This window comes from Thalassophryne amazonica, chromosome 19, assembly GCF_902500255.1.
Source record: "Thalassophryne amazonica chromosome 19, fThaAma1.1, whole genome shotgun sequence".
In the NCBI taxonomy this organism is placed as follows: Eukaryota; Metazoa; Chordata; class Actinopteri; order Batrachoidiformes; family Batrachoididae; genus Thalassophryne; species Thalassophryne amazonica.
Genome location: NC_047121.1, coordinates 53,039,530 through 53,059,902, shown reverse-complemented (window position 1 = coordinate 53,059,902; position 20,373 = coordinate 53,039,530). Strand labels below are relative to the sequence as shown.

Below are 20,373 nucleotides of genomic sequence, written 5' to 3'. Positions count from 1 at the left end.
TTTTAAATAATCTCACAAACAAATAAAAATAAATAAAATATACACCACGATGAACCAACCCCCCTTTGAATCTTCTTTCGGCTGCTCCCGTTAGGGGGCGCCACAGCAGATACGTTTTCATCTCACCCTGTCCTATGCATCTTCCTCTGTCTCATCAATGTCTATCAGCACATCCATCAACCTCGTCTTTGGCCTCCCTCGTCTCCTCCTGCCTGGCAGCTCCATCCTCAGCATCCTTCTCCCAATATACCCTGGGTCCCTCCTCTGCACATGTCCAAACCATCTCAATCTCGCCTCTCTGACTTTGTTTCCAAATTGTCCCACCTGAGCTGTCCCTCTGATATGTTCATTAGAGGTGGGCGATACTGGGATTTTGGTATTGATCCAATACCAAGTAAATACAGGCCCAGTATCACCGATATCGATACCGATACTTTTTCATATTTAAGCTTCATAGATCCAAAGGTTCCAAAAGAAATTCTATCCAAAAGGATAGAATTTCGCCAAACATTGTACGTGACAACAAAATACTTCATTATCACAATCAACATTTTTGTTTAAAAAAATATCACTCAACACAAAACAAAATCTCCCGAGGTAGACGCCTGACAAACCGCAATATAAGGGTGCGCTGTTCCGTGTTGTGTGACACAACGTAGCGCTGCTTTTACAGACAGAGAGTAGACTTGGATGAATCTGCGTGCTCAGCAGTCAGTGCGTGCGGGAGAGAAAAAAAGCTTGAGTATCGATCTTTCTACATGAGGATCGTTCAATATTAATACCAACGTTGGTATCGATATTATCGATATTAGGATCGATCCGCCCACCTCTAGTGTTCATTCCTAATCCTGTCCATCCTCATCTTCAGCTCTGCCTTCTGTCTTTTTGTTAGTGCCACCGTCTCTAAGCCGTCCAACATAGCTGGTCTCACTACTGTCTTGAAAACTAACTAAATAAAGAAATAAAATCTAAAATCATCATGATTAACCCTTTGAATAAACAGACAAACAAATAAAATATAAAATCACATTAACCAACTTCTTGAGTAAAAAAAAAAAAAAAAATCCCTTTGCAATACAATCAAAACACGGGGAGGTTTCAGAAGAAGTCGGCATGAGGAGTTTATTCGGACATTCCATTGTTAACGGACATTTTGTAATGAAAGAACGTGCGGGCAGAGTCGCATGTCAGGCCGGACCCGACCGCGGGGGGTCGCGACAGGAAAAACACCTCTGTTGGAAACCTTAACGGACAAGTTGGAACATGCCCAAGCTGTTAAACAATTTCTCAGTTACTCACTTGTTGAAAGCCATCAAAAGCCGCCTAAATTTTACAAATGGTTTTCAACACGGAGGTGTTTTTCCTGTCGCGGCGCACACAGAATTTGCGCGCACGTCTTTCATTAAAAAATGTCCTTAAACAGTGGAATGTCCGCATAAAGTCCTCATGCCGGCCTCTTCTGAATCTTCTCTGTTCTCTCACGACGTCCTGGGTGAATTAAGCCTTAAATTAGGATGTTTTCAGGTCGAAACAGGCTGACGACGGCGCCTGGAAGCGCTGCGCGATGTCCCGTTCAGTGGGAAGTCCTTACAGCGACAGAAACACCCCATAATCTCTCATCAGCCGTTAAACTTTTCACCGAAAACCAGCTTAATTTCTCGAATAGTGTCCACTCGGATATCCCTCACAGGTCCAGAAAAAATGTTGATAAAGCAACGCGCGCAGTCCGCAGCGGCTATTCAGACAAAGAGATTCCGACGGGCGGGGTGGAGCACTCCTCACCCAAGGCCTGCCCACAGGCGAATGACGTCACTGACACGCGTGTGTGAATTTTTAATTTTTTTTTTTTCATAACTGCGTCAAAACAAAAGCTTCTGTGGTTCAAGTCCAACTTGTGTCCCTTTTTCCATCTGCACCCGGAGTTGCGCCAGGAAGAACATCCGGCACAAAACCTGGCAAATGTAGTGACCGTAAATAGCATGGGAGAAGCCAAAATAAATTAGTTAACACTTAAACTAATAGTTTATGTGACGTTTAATGAACCAACAGTAGTGATTAGCTTAAAGCTAACATTGATAGTGATTGCAGTGAATTTGATTATTTTGAGCTAACGAGTGTAAAGTTGATAATTTAGTGATTAGTTGGGATATTTAGTGCAGCTTCAGAAGATACTTTCCACATGTGAATTCAGAATTAGGAGTACATCATGTTCGAGTGCTTTGTTGCCTGATCGAATGGAAAAATGGCAGACAGACGGTACGCACTCGTCTGTGTCATGGACAAATTCTATTTGGACTCCTTTCTGTGTTGGCTGAAAGATGAAAAAGATGCAACACAATACGCACAATTAGGGAATAACCCTGTTGTGTCTGATGATTTGCGGATGTTAATGCTGGATTTTACCATAGCAACAGCGTCTTCATGTCAAACTGGAAATTCTGTGAGCAGATCCACAGACTTCTCAATCTGGTCACCTGCACTGAGTAATTCTGTATCAGAATCCACATCAATACTTTCGTATAATAGATTAAATTCACCCAATACCGGCAACGTCGTCACTGCACTAGTTTCTCTCGCTCTCAGCGGACAGCGTCATTATTGATATCGGGGCGGAGTAATACATCAAATGTGAAACGGTCAAATATTTTGCCACCATCAATGCAATATTTTATGGTCTGAAATCTCACACCAATCAGATTTGTGGAACAAATGTAATTGGATTAGAATTGCAACTATGTAGCAACAGGTAACTTAAGTGAAACATACCATTTAAAATACAAGCATCAAAGGTCACGTTACAAGGTACACTCAGTGATTTAAGACAAAGTATTTAAAGACATAAGATCATACATAATTAGTTATAATCAATTATTGTATATTAGCAAAATATTTCACAAATTAATAAGTAGAAAATTTGATCAGTGCTTTATGTTGATGGTGTGAAGCTAATGCTATGAATATATATAGATGATAGATATACTTAATGTAACTGTAAATTTGTAATTATTTAATATTAATTATTTTACAATTTACTGCTATTATGTCATTAATATATTAGATTGTAATTATGATATACAACCCCTGGCAAAAATTATGGAATCACCGGCCTCAGAGGATGTTCATTCAGTTGTTTAATTTTGTAGAAAAAAAGCAGATCACAGACATGACACAAAACTGAAGTAATTTCAAATGGCAACTTTCTGGCTTTAAGAAACACTATAAGAAATCAAGAAAAAAAGATTGTGGCAGTCAGTAACTGTTACTTTTTTAGACCAAGCAGAGGAAAAAAATATGGAATCACTCAATTCTGAGGAAAAAATTATGGAATCACCCTGTAAATTTTCATCCCCCAAATTAACACCTGCATCAAATCAGATCTGCTCATTGACATTGACCCTATGTGTCTTTTTGCAAGGAATGTTTTTGCAGTTTTTGCTCTATGGCAAGATGCATTATCATCTTGAAAAATGATTTCATCATCCCCAAACAACCTTTCAATTGTCCAAAATATCAACATAAACTTGTGCATTTATTGACGATGTAATGACAGCCATCTCCCCAGTGCCTTTACCTGACATGCAGCCCCATATCATCAATGACTGTGGAAATTTACATGTTCTCTTCAGGCAGTCATCTTTATAAATCTCATTGGAAAGGCACCAAACAAAAGTTCCAGCATCATCACCTTGCCCAATGCAGATTCAAGATTCATCACTGAATATGACTTTCATCCAGTCATCCACAGTCCACAATTGCTTTTCCTTAGCCCATTGTAACCTTGTTTTTTTCTGTTTAGGTGTTAATGATGCCTTTCGTTTAGCTTTTCTGTATGTAAATCCCATTTCCTTTAGGCGGTTTCTTACAGTTCGGTCACAGCCGTTGACTCCAGTTTCCTCCCATTCGTTCCTCATTTGTTTTGTTGTACATTTTTCAATTTTTGAGACATATTGCTTTAAGTTTTCTGTCTTGACGCTTTGATGTCTTCCTTGGTCTACCAGTATGTTTGCCTTTAACAACCTTCCCATGTTGTTTGTATTTGATCCAGAGTTTAGACACAGCTGACTGTGAACAACCAACATCTTTTGCAACATTGCGTGATGATTTACTCTCTTTTAAGAGTTTGATAATCCTCTCCTTTGTTTCAATTGACATCTCTCATGTTGGAGCCATGATTCATGTCAGTCCACTTGGTGCAACAGCTCTCCAAGGTGTGTTCACTCCTTTTTAGATGCAGACTAATGAGCAGATCTGATATGATGCAGGTGTTAGTTTTGGGGATGAAAATTTACAGGGTGATTCCATAATTTTTTCCTCAGAATTGAGTGATTCCATATTTTTTTCCTCTGCTTGGTCTAAAAAAGTAACCGTTACTGACTGCCACAATCTTTTTTTCTTGATTTCTTATAGTGTTTCTTAAAGCCAGAAAGTTGCCATTTGAAATGACTTTAGTTTTGTGTCATGTCTGTGATCTGCTTTTTTTTCTACAAAATTAAACAACTGAATGAACATCCTCCGAGGCCGGTGATTCCATAATTTTTGCCAGGGGTTGTAATTACAAAATTAGAATTTTGTACTCCCCACCAAATATATAATTATGCATATTTAGTAAGGAGTGCAAAATATTACAAATTTTGTTACGGTTCCTAAAGTTGCTTTGGCTCAGCTCTGCATGTTGGGTCAAAATTAAACAATGATATATGGAGTACTTGGCATTTATTGGGCTTTCGTGGCAGTGAAGCATCATGGGAGTTTAGATCCAAATTTTCCTTTGGGGCAACATCACACCAACATTACAGGCGCTCGTAAACACAGGCTCCATTGAAATAATATTCTCACTTCTTATTTACTTATGGCAAGTGTAACATTTTTTATTTTTGTCTATAAATTTAAGGTTGTTTGTTGAAGACGTACCACATGCTCACAAAAACTAAAAGCTTCATAATCTGCAACTGTCAGACAACAAATACCAAACAGACAAGCCTTTTAAAACATTTTCTCCAAAAATTTAATTGCAGAATTATTACATTAGATGAAATTCACAATGATTGAATGACTCAAAGAGGAAAACTGCTCAGATAGGAAAGAATGAAAGGAGAAATTATGGAAATTATGATACAAAAATAAGATGAAACAGCACTGAAATAACACACATTGTTAAGATTGAGTCAAATAAATCATAAATGTGTGTCACTGCGACAGCGTCGTAACCTTTAACAAAAATTAATTAATAAATACACCTACATTCAGAATCAGTACTTTGCATGCCATCATATCAGCTTATAAAATAACACAAAAAAAAAAAAAATGTGTGCAACAGTGTTCAGTGAAGCATATATTATATATTTATATATATATATCTCTCTCTCTCTCTCTATATATATATATATATTTCTTTACAAATAGTGAATATTTGGTATTATATTCATCTTCACTATAGATATGATATACAAGAGATGAAAATAGTTTTCGCTAAACAACTACCCTTTTCATTTGTTGAGGAATTATAGAGTCTTTTCACATTCCAGGTTAAAGGACATGTTGTCTCTCTGCTGCCTGGTAACCAATTAAGCTGCTTGAAATATTTCACATGGTGGCAAGTCAAAGTGGACGGACAGTTACACTGGACGTGAGGTCATGGATGAGATCGTTAGAAGCGGGAAAATGAACAGTTTGCTTACAAAAAAAACAAAAAAAAAAAACAAACAGAAAAAAGTGGCAAATGATTTGAAACTTAAATGATGTTACAGTACGCTTGGTACGGGGGAAATGTGGCACTTGTAATGAACTGCTGCCTTCACCAGATCATATGAGGCTGAATTTTCTTCCGTTGGAGTAAATGATCAATTTTGCAAACACAGAACAAATCAGTTTGCACACCCTCAGTTCATGCATTTGAAACCAGTATGGTACATAAAAAGACACATAGCTCTGCCCACCCAATCAGGATGATGTGTCATATTTGGTGTCCAGTCATTTATTTATTTTAAGAAGAAAACAAATAGACTAAGTACAGGTACAAATCTGGGTCAAGCTTTGAATCAGAAAGGTCTTGGAGGAGGATTGAACTACAGTGACACCCGACACTGAATGAAATAAAAACTCGTTACCAGGCATTCTCTATAACCAGAGATAAAGAACAATATGTAAAAATGGCATTGTTTCTATATGGTAAAGAATTCTTGAAAAAATCTCCAAGATCCTGAATAATTTTAGAGGACTGCGTATATTGAAACCCTTAAATTATTTGAAGAAAAATTACTATAAATGGGGGAAACGTGTCATCAGTACCTTCACCTGTAAATGGTATAAATGTAAAAACAAAACTACAACCTGAATCCTGACCTGGATCTCAGTGATTCTAAAGCACGGTGACAACCTGTTTTACAACCAAGTTTTACAAGTCAACTAAGTTATGTTATGTAATCATTTTAAAAATTCTAGGTGTATGTATGTGTATATATATATATATATATATATATATATATATATATATCTCATCCAGAGTTGTCTCTCGCCAGAAACTGCCACTTTATGAATCCTTTTGTACCACATTTCCACATGAACACCACATAAACAATTCTACTGAAATAACCATAATAACCTTAATGAAGGAAAAATAAAATCACTGTCAGGAGTCCCTTAAGAAACATCCTACAGACTGTGTTCAAATGCTCTAAGAAGTGAAATACTTTATTTATTTAATCTAATCATATCAGCGGGTCTCACTTGGTTGTTTGAATGTGATACAGAATACAGTACAACTAATTGTAACACGTTCTTATAATTGTTGCAACATGTTATTGTTAATGATACATTACAATTAACTGTACATTCTACAACTTGTTAGTTATTTATCACATTTAAACAGTCTCACTGAGATCAATGATGGCTGGTTAAAGTTTTCCCCAGTGTAAATTATTTCTATTTCTTTTATTTTTTAATCTAATTATGTCAACCAGACCCACATAATTTGGTTGTTTGAATGTGATACAGAATATACAACTAATTGGAACAAGTTGTTACAATTAATTTGACGTACTACAACTTGTTACGGTTATTTATCACATTTAAACAACCTCACTGAGATCACTGTGATGGCTGGTTACCGTTTCCCCTCCTGGTGTAAATTATTTCTATTTCTGGGCCTTTTCTCTTGGTTTGGTCTATACTGGTACACAAATGAAATGTTTAATCTAATTATGCCAATTAGTCCCACATAACGTGATTGTTTAAATGTGATACAGAATAAACAACAAATTGCAACAAGTTGTTACAGTGAATTATGTTTTTCAATTAATTGTACTTTCTACAACTTACATTTTAACAACCAGGCTATGTGGGACTGGTTGACTTATCTAGATTAAGTAAGACAAGCATTTCATTTTGTACCCGTCTCGAATAAACAGAGAACAGGCACTGAAAGAGAAAAAATTTACACCGGGGAAAACTAACCAGCCATCAGAGCAGAAACATTTCATGCTTTAAAAATTGCTCTGAGAGACTTTCAGAACCAAGGCAATATGTTTTTTTTTTTCAGAAAGGAAAATGTATGATGTTTGGGAGTTTAGCTGTAAATGTACTAAACTCTGGACGTCCCCATTTCGACATCCTTTAGTTTTATTTTCCATTCCCTTTACACTGATATCACAACGTGAAATTATTCATTTATGATCAAACTTGAGACAGTTTTGACTTGACATCTTTAATCCCATAATCCTGTGCGTTTGCTCTGAGGGTTTGTATTTGATACAGATGACGTATCCTGTAGGAATGACAGGTCAGGGTAAATGTATGTGCAGCTGCTGTTTGCCAAACTTTCTTCAACAAAGATCAAAGTCTTGACCAATCAGCACTGGAAAATCATGGAACACTGTGTAAAATGTGATTGCATTTTTTAGTTTGCTGTTACAATTGACCGGTAACAGGTCTTGTGACATGTCTGGAAACAAAGGCCCTGAGGTCCAGTGGCGCCAGTGGTCTATCCCTGGGTTCAGTAGTGAGAATCCATGACTCACCCTGGACAGGATCCAGGTGACTTCTTCAGCTATGGCCGGCTCCCACTGACAGCTGGGTGGACTGGGATCATGCTGATCAAGGGTCTTGTCTAAGGTCACAGCCAGGAACCATGTCTACATATTGGTAGCTCGACTCCGATCCCACTGATCCACCTGCTCTGATGAAGTACACTGTGACCTTAATGGCACCAGCTGGACGGGTGGCGGGTTTTGATAGAACACCATGCCGCTAGTAAACCACTTGATCATCCTACAGAAGGAAGAAGCTCCTCTGAAGCAAACAGGACCAAGCACAGGTGGCGATGATCGTGACGTTTTGCAGCACAGGCCTCCGTTCACTGACACATTTATCAACACAGCTTTGAAGAGCCTTGGAGGCTGTTTGCTTGATCTCACCAAGGATGCCAAAGCTTACATAAGCTGCTTTGCTTAGTCAAAGGCAGACTGAAAAATACTGAGTGCAGTGGCTCCAGATCCTCACAGAGCCGCTTTCCAGCTACATAACAGCGAGCAGCAGTTTGGGGCTCGGCGCGGCACGGCGCTCTCGTCTCCTCTAAGCCAGCATATGTCATGTTGAGTGCGTCTGCCACAGTGGCGGCAGCATGGGAACGCTGCTGTGCTGCCAACTGCCTGGCATCAAACATTCAGACATGTTCCAGAAACTCTGTGTCACAGTGCTAAAGGTCTCTGCTTTTGCAATGAAACAGTAACAGAATTAAAGATCCATGAGCTTTTTTAATGTGTAATCTCTCGCTCAGCAGTGGGCCATCAGGAGACGGTGCCACATCTTTCAAACGCTGTCACCACAGCCAACTTTGCTTTTGACGAAAGATTTGCCTGTGAAATTTAACGTTTGTGCACGCTCATACAAACTTTTACAGCAACACTTTGACAAAGTATCATAGTGTTTGTTGGATGGATTGTCAACAGGATTGCAAATTTTCATAAAACCTTGTACAAAGGCTGGGTTGGCGTCCATCTGTCTATTCAGTGCTTATTTCATGGTGGCTTGAGGTTGATAATGTGGCCCAGATGGCCTGCTCCCAAACCACAAGCTCCCGCAGTGAGATCCTAAGGCATTCTTAAACCACATCCTCCCAGCATGTTCTTGGTCTACCCCTGGATCTGGTGCCAGTTGGATCTGTCCAAAAAAGCATTAAGAGGCATCCTCATGAAATGGCCAAAACACAAAAACCAACTCCTGACATAGCCATCGTTTTTGCTACTTGAATCACGACCCAATGTTTGAGACCATAAGTGAGGGTTGGAATGTAATTCAAATACTATCTTCTGACTCAACATAGTCTTCACCATGGCAGTCTGAAGAAGTACCCATATTATTCCATCAGTTCCCAGTAGGGTTCCCTGGCCTGGCCTCCAATTTCTGCAAACTGTCCCAATGCATCACGTTCTTAAATCACCATCTGAAGCACTTTATTTACAATAAGATGTGATGCTAATCCTAAAACCACCATAACGACTGCTGCACCTCAAGCTTCTATAAAAACTAAAAACGGATCAGTGCTACAACACCTCATGTATTCTCACAAAACCCCCAACAAAACACACAAAGGGGCGTGGCCATTTACCTTCTCCAAGTCCATGAAGGACAAAGTCCAGAGAAGTGTATCAAAATTTAGGGAGGAATCAGATGAAGATGTAAATTTTATACAAATTTTCCAGAACAATGCCACATTGGGTATGACGCTACAAAAGGCTCATAATGGATGCCATTACATTTTTGGGTTGATTTTGAGATGGGGAAGAACAGCAAAAAATGGGTGCAAAATCGAGTGTTACAGGAAGATATTTTTGCCAAATCACTTGAATAGTTTGTCTCTCCTGGAACAGAAACCCTTACACACTGACACACGAGGAGGCGGAGCTAGGAACTAAAAGGATTTTGTGTAACGTCACGAGACAGAACAGTTGGGCGCCTTTGGGCAGTTCGGTGCTTGAGTTCTGCACTCTAAATGGACAGTTTGACAGTCAAATTGGGAAATCTAAGGAGCCCTGAAGGTGTCACGAAAAAAAAAATTACATTCTTCCATTAAAGTCTTTCTCCGTTTGTTCTGTGGAATTAATAAGTGCTGCACAATAATGAACAGCTTTAATGTCGTGTTATGGCTGTGGCCTCGTCCCCCGCAGTCTGGGATTAACAGCTCTATTTTGGACTGAGGTATGTACGTGTTTTTGGATCATATGATCTTTGTAGCTTCCCTCGTCAAATCAACAGGATAAGAGATGAAAAAAACAACATCGGGGAATACTGTGAACAATATTCCGTTTATAACATCAAACCCAATTTCACAGGGAGATAGTTTCTTGCTGTACTCAAAATTCTCATGTACCAATTGTCCAATTCCATAGAAGTGATTTGGGAAAATTAATTAGTTTGAGGGAATTAATGAGAAATTTGAGAGAAGCAGCTGTTTGAACACATGAAGGAATCGACATGATTTAATTTTATCAGGATGTTGAATCCTGATGGGTTGGCGGTCAGAACTTACTGAGGTCACCATTTGGAAATCAAGGTGACTCGGGTCCACGCTGAACCCACTTTGACCTTAAAAACCTAACAAAAGCAAAACAGAACGTTCACAAAGTAGACGGTGCAACCTACGGGATGATACTGTTTCAGGGAAACTGTCTCCACAGGCTGCAGAATTATAAAGTTATAATGAGAGTCTTCAGTGACTTATCAATCAGATGACTGATTGATAAGGACATTGTACAGTTTTATAGTTGCAGATAGATTACTAATTACTGATTACAACAATGTCAATGTAAAACATTCACACAGGGACCAAAAGGGTTTGATCAAAAACTGCAGCAAAACTCTGTCTTTTGAGCAAATTAACACATAATTATGAGGAAGTCAAATCACAAAGGATTCCGACTGTTCTCTCGGATTTCCATCAGGAACACTGGGATGCATCTCGGAATTTTGAGACAATTACCATATTTTTAGTAGTTTGGGAAGTCCTGCAACTTATATACCAAAAAACAAAACAAAAAAAACCCCAACACGTATTCATAATGAATAATAATAATTAGAATCAGAAAAAAATATCTGTATTTCCCAGGAATCAACACACTAAATAAAATAAACTCCAAAAATGAACGAACAAATGTCAATAATAAAAGTTACACTGCAACAACGCACAAAAATCCCAAATTCAAGAGCTGATGATACACAAATATTTTTCCTCTTCATGTGGTGCAACTTATTCTCTGGAAAACACAGCATCTGGTGATAACCTCATCTGATTGTTGCCAAATGTCAAAGAGATGAGCTGAGCTGTAACATCACGCATCTCCCAGCTCATGGAAACTCACAAAGTTTAGCTTTCAGATTTTCCCGTCTTATCCTAGTGGAATGCCTTCATTCCCGTTTATCCTCATTCATTCACCGGAATCTCCAAGAAAAGTTGTACAAAGATACTTTATTACCATTCTGAAATATTTTAATCACATCTCTAACTTTGGATAAGGGCATTAGGGGAGACAGGGAGATGCTTGACACACTTTCTTGATAACATTTTTCAGCAACAATTAGTATAAAAAAAAAAAACTTTTTTGGAAATACAGGTTGCTATTGTGATTTGTGTGTCTGTGGCGCTATACAAAAAGGGATGTGCTGGTCGTTTTCTGCTTGTACAAAAGCAATAAAAATGATTTAGCGTGTAGCATCTCTTAAAGACGTCCTGTCACCTTGAGAAATTCATGTTATGCTTTTGTCTGGATTTGTACCATTGAATTTTGAGCTGTGAATTTGTCCAGCTGTCCAATCACATGCTATACTGATGACCTTTGAGACCACAAACAAAAATAAGCAAGAGGCAGCTAACATATTAGCAAAGTGCTTTACCAGAATTTTATCTATTCCCAAAAGACCTACAGCAGAGTCAGTTAGTTGTAGAAATGTGGACCAGAAAAAAAAAAAACTCAATTGCTTCAAGGACTGAGTGAGCTAGCAAGTGAGCTAGCGAGTAAGCTAGCAAGTAAGCTAGCGGCGCAGCATCATAGTGGGTGGTATGTAGCTTGCTAGTGAGCACAAGCTATGGCCGTGCAAATAATGCTTCTGTTTCTGCAGATTCTCATTCTTTATGTCATATTTTAAGTGTGTGTGTGTGTGTGTGTGTGTTTTTAGGGTTTTATTAGCTTTGAACAATCTAGAAAAACAGATATGAAAAGAAACTATCTCCTGACTTTGGGATCGATTCTGTGTTTGCTCACTCACTCTCCCCTCAACCACCACGTACACCTTTCTGCTTGGAGTTATTCCATTAGATATTTCTGGATGATGATGATGATGATGATGAGTTGTGAAGTGGTGAATGCGGCACCACTGAACACAAACGCAGCAATGAGCTAATGCTAAGCATAGCATTGTACTCTTAGTGACAAAGTGGCACAGGAAGTCAGCAAGTACATAGTTTTGGAGACTAGTGACAAAAATGATTCAGAATTACTGCAAACCCTTAATGCAACATTGGTGTGTGTGTATGTATGTGAATGGGTGAATGTGAGACATCACTGTAAAGCACTTCAGATGAAAAATCACTATACACAAATACAGTCAATTTACCACTTAATAGATTATTGACTCCGATAAAGATTTTTACTAAAATTTGAAGTTTTTGTGTCACTTTAACCCCTGAGCCCCTCCATAGAGAAGTGCAGGTCTGCGACTTCGCTCACTGTGTTTTGTGTATGGCACCTGACTCATCCAGAATCGGGCGCCCAATCCCTCAAGTCTTTGCACCGTCCATGACACCATAGAACCGTCTTGGATCCTGGGTGGCAACCACCCAGGCAGAAAACAGGTTTTGCCCCCACATGTAGTGGCGGCACTGGGGGGGGGGGGGGGGGGGGGGGGGTTGCAACCCCCTCCTTTAGCTGCTGACAAAAGATGTGAACAAATGTGGGAAAGGTCTCGCATAACCAAAGGCTGATTATGCAGAAGAGAAGATTTCCAGTGTTTAAAATAAAACTTGTGTTTTGAAAATGATGGTCAGAGTCAGGATTTAGCTTTTCAGATTGCTTTAGAATACAGGATAAAAACTACAGATTATAACAACTCCTTGGCCTCATCCAGCTGCTGGGGTCCCTCAGCACTCAGGCACCTATGTGCTGCATCAAGTACACAGAAACACGCCACATGGCCAAAGTGTCAAAGCCGACACTCCCTCACAGTGTCGACCAGCATTTCAGATTAACTCTCTACAGGTTACACTCTGACACTGAACATCACTTTTCTCAGTGTTTTCTTGCTTCATCACCTCACGGTATTGGGTTAACATTTTAAAAACGATTGCTCTATTGGCATTTTATGAAATCATATTCTCGTCGTCAAAATGGTTTATATTGGGGTGGACGTAAACGAGGGCACCGTGTTTCGCTTCTGATGAAAGAAGTTTAAGGCACTGACTTCTTGCTGAGTGAAATTTGCACTGCAAACTCCCAATGTGATGAAGTGTGACCCCAAGGAAGGAAATTGACCCTCTGACTTTCATCCACAGGCCAAGCAGGTTTTCAGTACCACTTAAAGGGTCTAATCAACACTTAGTGTAGGAAGGAAGGGAAAATTTGCACCATGTGTTATGTTTAGTTATCAAGTTACACAGTAACATTTGTCAAGTGTCACACAATCCAGTGGACGTAGACATTTGACCTTTACTTTGGAGACCAAACATTCAGCACAGTCAAACTATTCCATTTATTAATCCTATTCACTCACCCAATAATATGCATCACTTTTGTACCAAAATTGTAGCAACTTTAACTTTTGACCCCTGTACAAACTGAAATTAGCATTTGTCACAGTTTTTGCCCCATAACTCCAGAACATTCATTCATAGATCATCCAAACTATACCTTTTTAGAATCTTTATGATCAGACACATAATGTATACCACATCATGTGTCTGATCAGTTTTCAATGTGATTGGAGCATTTTTAAATCTTGAGCCCTACCTAGCCATAGCTACCCTGGATGGCCACCACGGATTTGTGTAGATCATGTTCCACTGAGGCTGAATAGTTAAGTATCGTTTAGTCCCCTTAAGTGGTACTAGGTCAACACTGACTACTGGCTCATGGACTATTTTAAATATGTTCCTCTTGGAAGTAATGTATACTCATTGGAAGGGGAAAAAAAACCCTTGTGACAAGCAATCCCAGTCTCCCCTATTTTAATAAATTATAATCTGAAGATGCATCAACATAATGTGTGTGTGTCCGTTTGTTGTGTGTCTGTAAGAAATGCAAGTTTGTCAAAATCAACATAGAGGGCAGGGAAAAAAAAAGACACCCAGTGAATATTCTTCCCACTCACAATTCAAAAATACAACAGTACTATTGTGAACTTGGGTATGTGTACATTTCCCTTGGAAATAGAGAGAATTGTAATAAGTGCATAAGTGCATTTGTTTACACATTTTGATCCAAATAATTACACAAACTTTCATACTTGTTTCTACTGCTTTGACATAATGAAAATGTTGGCACGAGATTTGCATGATTTCAGCTTCAAGTAAATGTCAGTTTTTAAAATTGGTAACATGGAAAGTGAGAGCCGACTGAAATGTGCACGGTGATGAACTGACAGCTGTTACATCATCACCGCTCCATGACAGTAATGATGGACGACAACCAGACTGGCTCGAAAGCTGCAATTTTCAACACTGACCAGTCCAGATGAGGGCTTCCTGAAGAACTCTGAAGGGGTGATTAGTGCCACCTGGACGTAGTTGAGGTATTTCAAGCATGGGCACTTTTTAACCTTTAGGACTTACAGCAATTTTGTGATTTTTTTTTTTAAAAACCTTGCAATTAACCTCTACCCAAAGAAGAATTAAGAACCGAAAAGAAGAAAAGCAGATCTGAGCTATAACCTCAATCGAATGGAAAATACAGAAGGGTGATTAATTCTGACCATGTGATTGAACAACTTGACACGAATACACGGTTAATTTCCCTTCGTTGCTCTTTTGTAGCCCAAAGGCCTGGTTGGTGGTAGGTTTCACAGCTGCACTTTTTTTTAAAATGGCACTTTGCAAATGCTGAAAAACGACAGACACGCCCATCCAGGACACAGCCTGAGAGCTTATAGGCTGGGTGTCGTCATCACCTGCAAGCCAAATACAAATCCACCCAGTCCATGTCGGACGTACCTTCTGCAACTGTTTATTTTGGCAAATGTGGGGAGGAAAAAGGCTCAGAGCATCCTACAGACCAATGGTGTTGGCGATGGGCACTGAGGACGGCTATCGAGATCATACGTAAAGATGGTTACAGGAAGAGTGGAGACAGTAGCAGTGTAGAAAAGAAGGCTAGTTTTTAAAGTTGATTGAACGTGGGAACAGGGAGCCTTGTTGACCCCTGACCCTTTGTCTTCTCAAAGTCTAGTCTGAGCCTCGGGAATATAGATCTCGATGCTGTCTGCTCGCTCCGATGCAGAGTTCTGCCGGAAAGAGGCGGCCCGCTTGGCAGCCATGAGCCGCCTGCGGGCCTCCTGCCGATGCCTGTCTGGGAGGTCCAAGGATTTCTCCCTCGTCACTGAGCTCTTCTGTCGCAGTGTCTTCTTTGGTACAGGAGCTGGTAGCTTTAAGAAGAAACAACAAGAATTAGGAGGTGATTGTCAAAGTCTGTTCAACAGTTTAGTGGATAGAATAGGACAACAGGAACATCAGGAGGTGACGAGACTGTTTCTGACTCAGTGGCCGTCTTTTGTTCTGATTAGTCAGACATGCAGTGGATTAAATCGATCGGGGGCATTTCAAATTTACTGACATAATTTCTTCTGCAAATGTGAAATATAAACAAGGAAATATCACCATGAAGAACCACAATTCAGAACGTGTTCATTGATACTCTTGTTATGCGTAACACAATATTGTATGTGCTTTAATTTGCCAGTTCTAGATGATTAATTCTGGAACCCGACCGATATAGAGTTTTTGGGGGATGATAACGATACAGACATTGAAGAGTAAAAAAATTGACAATACCAATATATCTGCTGATATATACAAAAAAGATGATTCCTAACATTTCTTTGTCAAACCCTTATCCATTGTCTCATCACACAACATTTGCATAAAATAGACTTCCCATCTAGTTGATGGCACAGCGACCATGTGTCTCTTGTCGCTGTAAAACACTCTTTGTCTATGCCTCTTGTAGATAATGTGACCAAGGGGGGATGGGGTCCCAGCCATGCTCGACAGCACTGTAGACGATGTAGTCAGAGCATCCAAAGCACATAATCACACAAGTTCCAGTAGCTAAAGTGTTTTTCTTTAAGATGTTTGTGATAGGCTCATATCGGCCATATTATCTGCAAACTCATATATCGCTTGGGCTCTACTTAGTACAGAGTCACAAGTTATATCTTTATTGACCCAGAACGTGTCAAACTGGGTCTGAACCAGTGGTTCTTCTTCTGCTCGTGAAGAACCAATGACCTGTTTTGAACACCTCCATGCTTTACCCACATATAATGACTCTACTCAGGTGTGTTCTGTTGTTCAACCAACTCTAAGTTAGGTCAGGTGTGGGAGCAACCTTGGGTCCTGGATAGCATCCACCCAAGTGGACAACCAGTTCATCTCCATGTGCTGCAACCAGGAGAAATGTGATTGTCCACTTGGCCTCGGAACACAAGCGACTTAATACAACATCAGGTTTGGCTACACCAGGCAGCTGTGTGGCAACTAATTGTCCACTGGATGGCAGTGTCACGCCTAATGTACAGAAGATCACAGAGGTCTCGGGGGTGGGGGGAGCTGGAACAGACACCAAAACCCCCTAACAGGCTAAGCTGGTATTTTAAGCTGGTATATGTAATGGATGGTCAGAAGACAGTTCAGTCCATCAGCTTGTGTAGATGTATCACTGAGTGGGCTGGAGATGTCCACCAGCTGTGGATGATTGTGTGCAGCAGAAACAGCCTTGACGTGATCAAACAATCTGAACACCAACACTGTTGGACTCGTACAGTCATATCTTGAAGCTCACCTTCTTCTCTGGACTCTCAATGGGCCTCCAGTGGTTGTTCTTGATCTGCTGAAGTTGGTCAAACTTCATGGTGACGTCATCAATGGACAGCTGCAGTAAGTCCCAGAACCCAGCCAAGTCCTGAGAGGTGGATCGAGGCATGGCACTGGGGTCCTACCAAGGCCAAGGCCAAAGGAGAGAGGATGACATGAGGAACAAGATGAACGTGCCAAGGAAGTTCTGTTTTTACTGTTTGTCTTCTCGCAGATTTACTGAAGAACATTTAGAACATACAGAACATCTCCACAGATCATGGTGTCAGGACTGATTTTTTTAAAGAGAGAACTTTTGCCAAATGTGGATTTGGGATTGTTCTTGTTGAATTCTGTTAGTCAGACGTATTCTGTGACAAACAACAAGTTACCTTTTGAGCAGTTTTAGTTTAGGATCCAAAAGTATTTAGACATGCAAACCAGGCAGGTGTTTGGCGGTTTTCTTGCCGGGTGAGCAGGGAGGTGGCATTAGGTGCCAGTCTCAGCTGCGACTTGAGCTTGTGACGTTTTGCTCTTAGCCACTACACCTCTCATTAATGTGGTTTCTTACCAGGTTTTGTTGACACAGCCAGTAGAACTGCTGGAATTTCTGAGACATGAGCAGCTGAGCACTTCCAACAGCACTTCGAATTTTGCCAAGAACTGAAATAAAGCAAAACAACATCTTTCTGAATTTATTCAGAGCTTAAACATTCAGCAGGGCGTGTGTTCAGACGTCCACACTCACTGTCCTCGGAAAGGTCGTTCTCTTCAGCTTCTGCCTCCATCTCCTTACACCAGCTCTCCATCCTCTTCGTCTCTGTGTGGAGCAACTGCATGAACCAGCTCCCGTCCCTCCGCAGCGAGGGGGACACCCGGCCCGACTCGCCTGATGAGGCCGTGCTCTCCCGTGGGGAAGGGGGCTCCAGCTGCCATGTGGTCTCGCTGGTGGTCTCCCTGGGGCTTGGAGGTTCTGTGGGGGTACGATAATCCTCACGGTAGCTAAAGAGGCCCTGGGTTCGTACTGTCCGCACGGCCCCGTACTGAGTCGGCGTGCTGGGCTCTGAGTGACGCTGGAAGCCCCCTCCAAACTGCAGACTCTTGTCCTCCATGGTCGGGAAGCCCTCCAACTCCAGGTCAGCCTGTACTGCTGCTGTCACGCTGTTGGAGCGTTTGAACCTGCCCTGTCTGAGGGGCAAAAATGGCATCAATAAATAATGGCAATAAGTTACCCTCATTAAAATGTTACGCTTTAAACGGCCCGAGCCGCCTGATGACTCAGGTGAACGATATGACAGGACACGACCTTTGAGCAGCTGGATATCATATGAGGATCCTGGCAGAGAAGTGTGACAATTTTATCATCACTGTGGTCCATTTGTCATTATTATTGTAGAAGAAATTGTGTAAATAAAGATATAAAGCTCCGCCATTGGACAGTTCATCCATCCATCACTGAAGACTGTAAACAGCCACCTGCCTGTTCCAACGCCACACCAGTAAATCGATAACAAGCTCAAACTGGAACAGTGCTGCTGTCGTCATACTTTATTTTCCCACCAGTGATGACATTTTACAGCTACCATCAGACAGTTGTTGTTCAAAGTCAAAGCAAGTCAGCAGCAGCACAATTTAAGTCCTGCAGGTAAAGACCAGTTGTGGACAAGACTGAAGGACGTGACATTATCAACTGAAGTCATACACTCTAAACTCCATCAGCTTCTCTGCAGTAACATTTGTAGAATGCTGCTACACAGCAACAACAAGAACGTGACCCGCGGCTGACGCCCTGCTCGCTCATATGTCAGTTTAGTGTTTGGATTCATCATGAAGTTTGGAGCTTTACAACTGGTACATGGTGTACTGACCCCCATTCTCAAAAGGACACGCCCTCAAGGCTCCCCAACACACCACCAAGAAATGGCTTCAATCAGACAACGTGTTATTACGGTATTACGTCCACCAAGGATGTAATGACATTTATTTGTCTGTCTGTTAGCAAGATTACGTCAAAACTACTGCACAGATTTTGATTAAATTTTCACCCCAGATAGATATTAGGCCATGAAAGACTCTACTGAATTATGGAGGTGATCCGGATCCGGATTAGTCGACAACAGAAATCTCTGATTGTGTCTTGTTTAGTTATTGTGCAGAAATGAAAATCAAGATGGATAGATGGATGAGATTTATTGTCATTGTCATTACAAGTGCAACAACAACAAAATTACATCCACACTCACATTTCCACATACAGCAATTTAATCCACAATTATTACTTGTTTAATGGCACACATCAGAATTAAGACAACACATATACATTTGACATTGTTTATGTGCTCTAAACTTGAAAAAGTCCGTTTTCCGAATTGAGGCGATGTGAGTGTGTGGAAGCCGCCACAACAGGAGTTGTGCCGCTGCCAGCTTGGGGGACGGCGCGATGGCGGCTTTATTGGAATACGTACAATGTACACTTTCAATAGTAAACATCCTCTTACCAAAACAAAACTGTTTCAATCAAACAAGTCATTCTTTTGCTATTGCGTGGACATGAAATGCTTCCTGGTGGTGGTGGTGGGGGGGCATAAAAATCGCTGACACAGCGAACAAAGCAAAGATTTTCTAGCACTGGCTTCGAGAGATTCAGGCGTGATCTGCCTGGAGGTGGATAAACGTTCTAATCTGATAAAGGCTCTGATCCTTCGTACATCTGAAAGGACAGCTGAGACCATATGTTTACATACACTTCGGCTAAAAACACATCAGCCCTCATTGGTCGAATTCCTTTAAGGTCACGCTGATGGTGGTAATGCTGGTCAATGACGTCATATTTCTACCTCAGGTGTCCAACTCCTCCTGAGGTTTGGTTGGACATCAGGTTGTTGGTTCATAATGTTAGACCTTACTTGTGTGAAGAGCCTTGAGGCAACTTTGTTGTGATTTGGCGCTTTATAAATGAAAATAAATTGAAGATTAAATTGAAAAGTGAAAGCTCATTCATCCACCTTTTCTCATCGATTTGTGACTTTTTACTTTTTCCCCTTCCCTCAGGAATCGCCGTGTGCCATGTGACCGGGCCATTATGGAGATGCCAGGGCAGGTCATCCTCAAAAAATGCCTGAACCAAGCAGCCACGAAACACAGCTCCGGCTGCCTTAATTAACTCTTTAACTCTTTAATTAACTGGAGATCAAACAGATATTCTAAAAGAAATGTCACAGTAAATGAAACTTGTTGATTTGGGCCAAACTGAATTTGGGAGGTCTTAGTCCAGGTGTATGTAAACGTCCGCCCTCAGCTCGATGTGAATAAAGATGGTTGTG

General features: G+C 40.6%; 1 protein-coding gene across 3 annotated transcripts in view; it reads right to left on the bottom strand.

The window, feature by feature from the left end:
* Positions 1-15,063: 15,063 nt before the first annotated feature.
* dlgap2a (discs, large (Drosophila) homolog-associated protein 2a) overlaps positions 15,064-20,373 on the bottom strand; it is a 362,290-nt gene continuing 356,980 nt past the window's right edge. For all 3 annotated transcript variants that reach the window (XM_034195339.1, XM_034195340.1, XM_034195341.1), the window contains exons 9-12: positions 17,799-18,238; positions 17,622-17,713; positions 17,040-17,192; positions 15,064-15,624 (exon numbers count right to left, since the gene is read on the bottom strand). In XM_034195339.1, the coding sequence (XP_034051230.1) occupies positions 15,418-15,624; positions 17,040-17,192; positions 17,622-17,713; positions 17,799-18,238 (892 nt within the window). In that variant the 3' untranslated portion in view covers positions 15,064-15,417. The remainder of the gene's footprint in view (positions 15,625-17,039; positions 17,193-17,621; positions 17,714-17,798; positions 18,239-20,373) is intronic.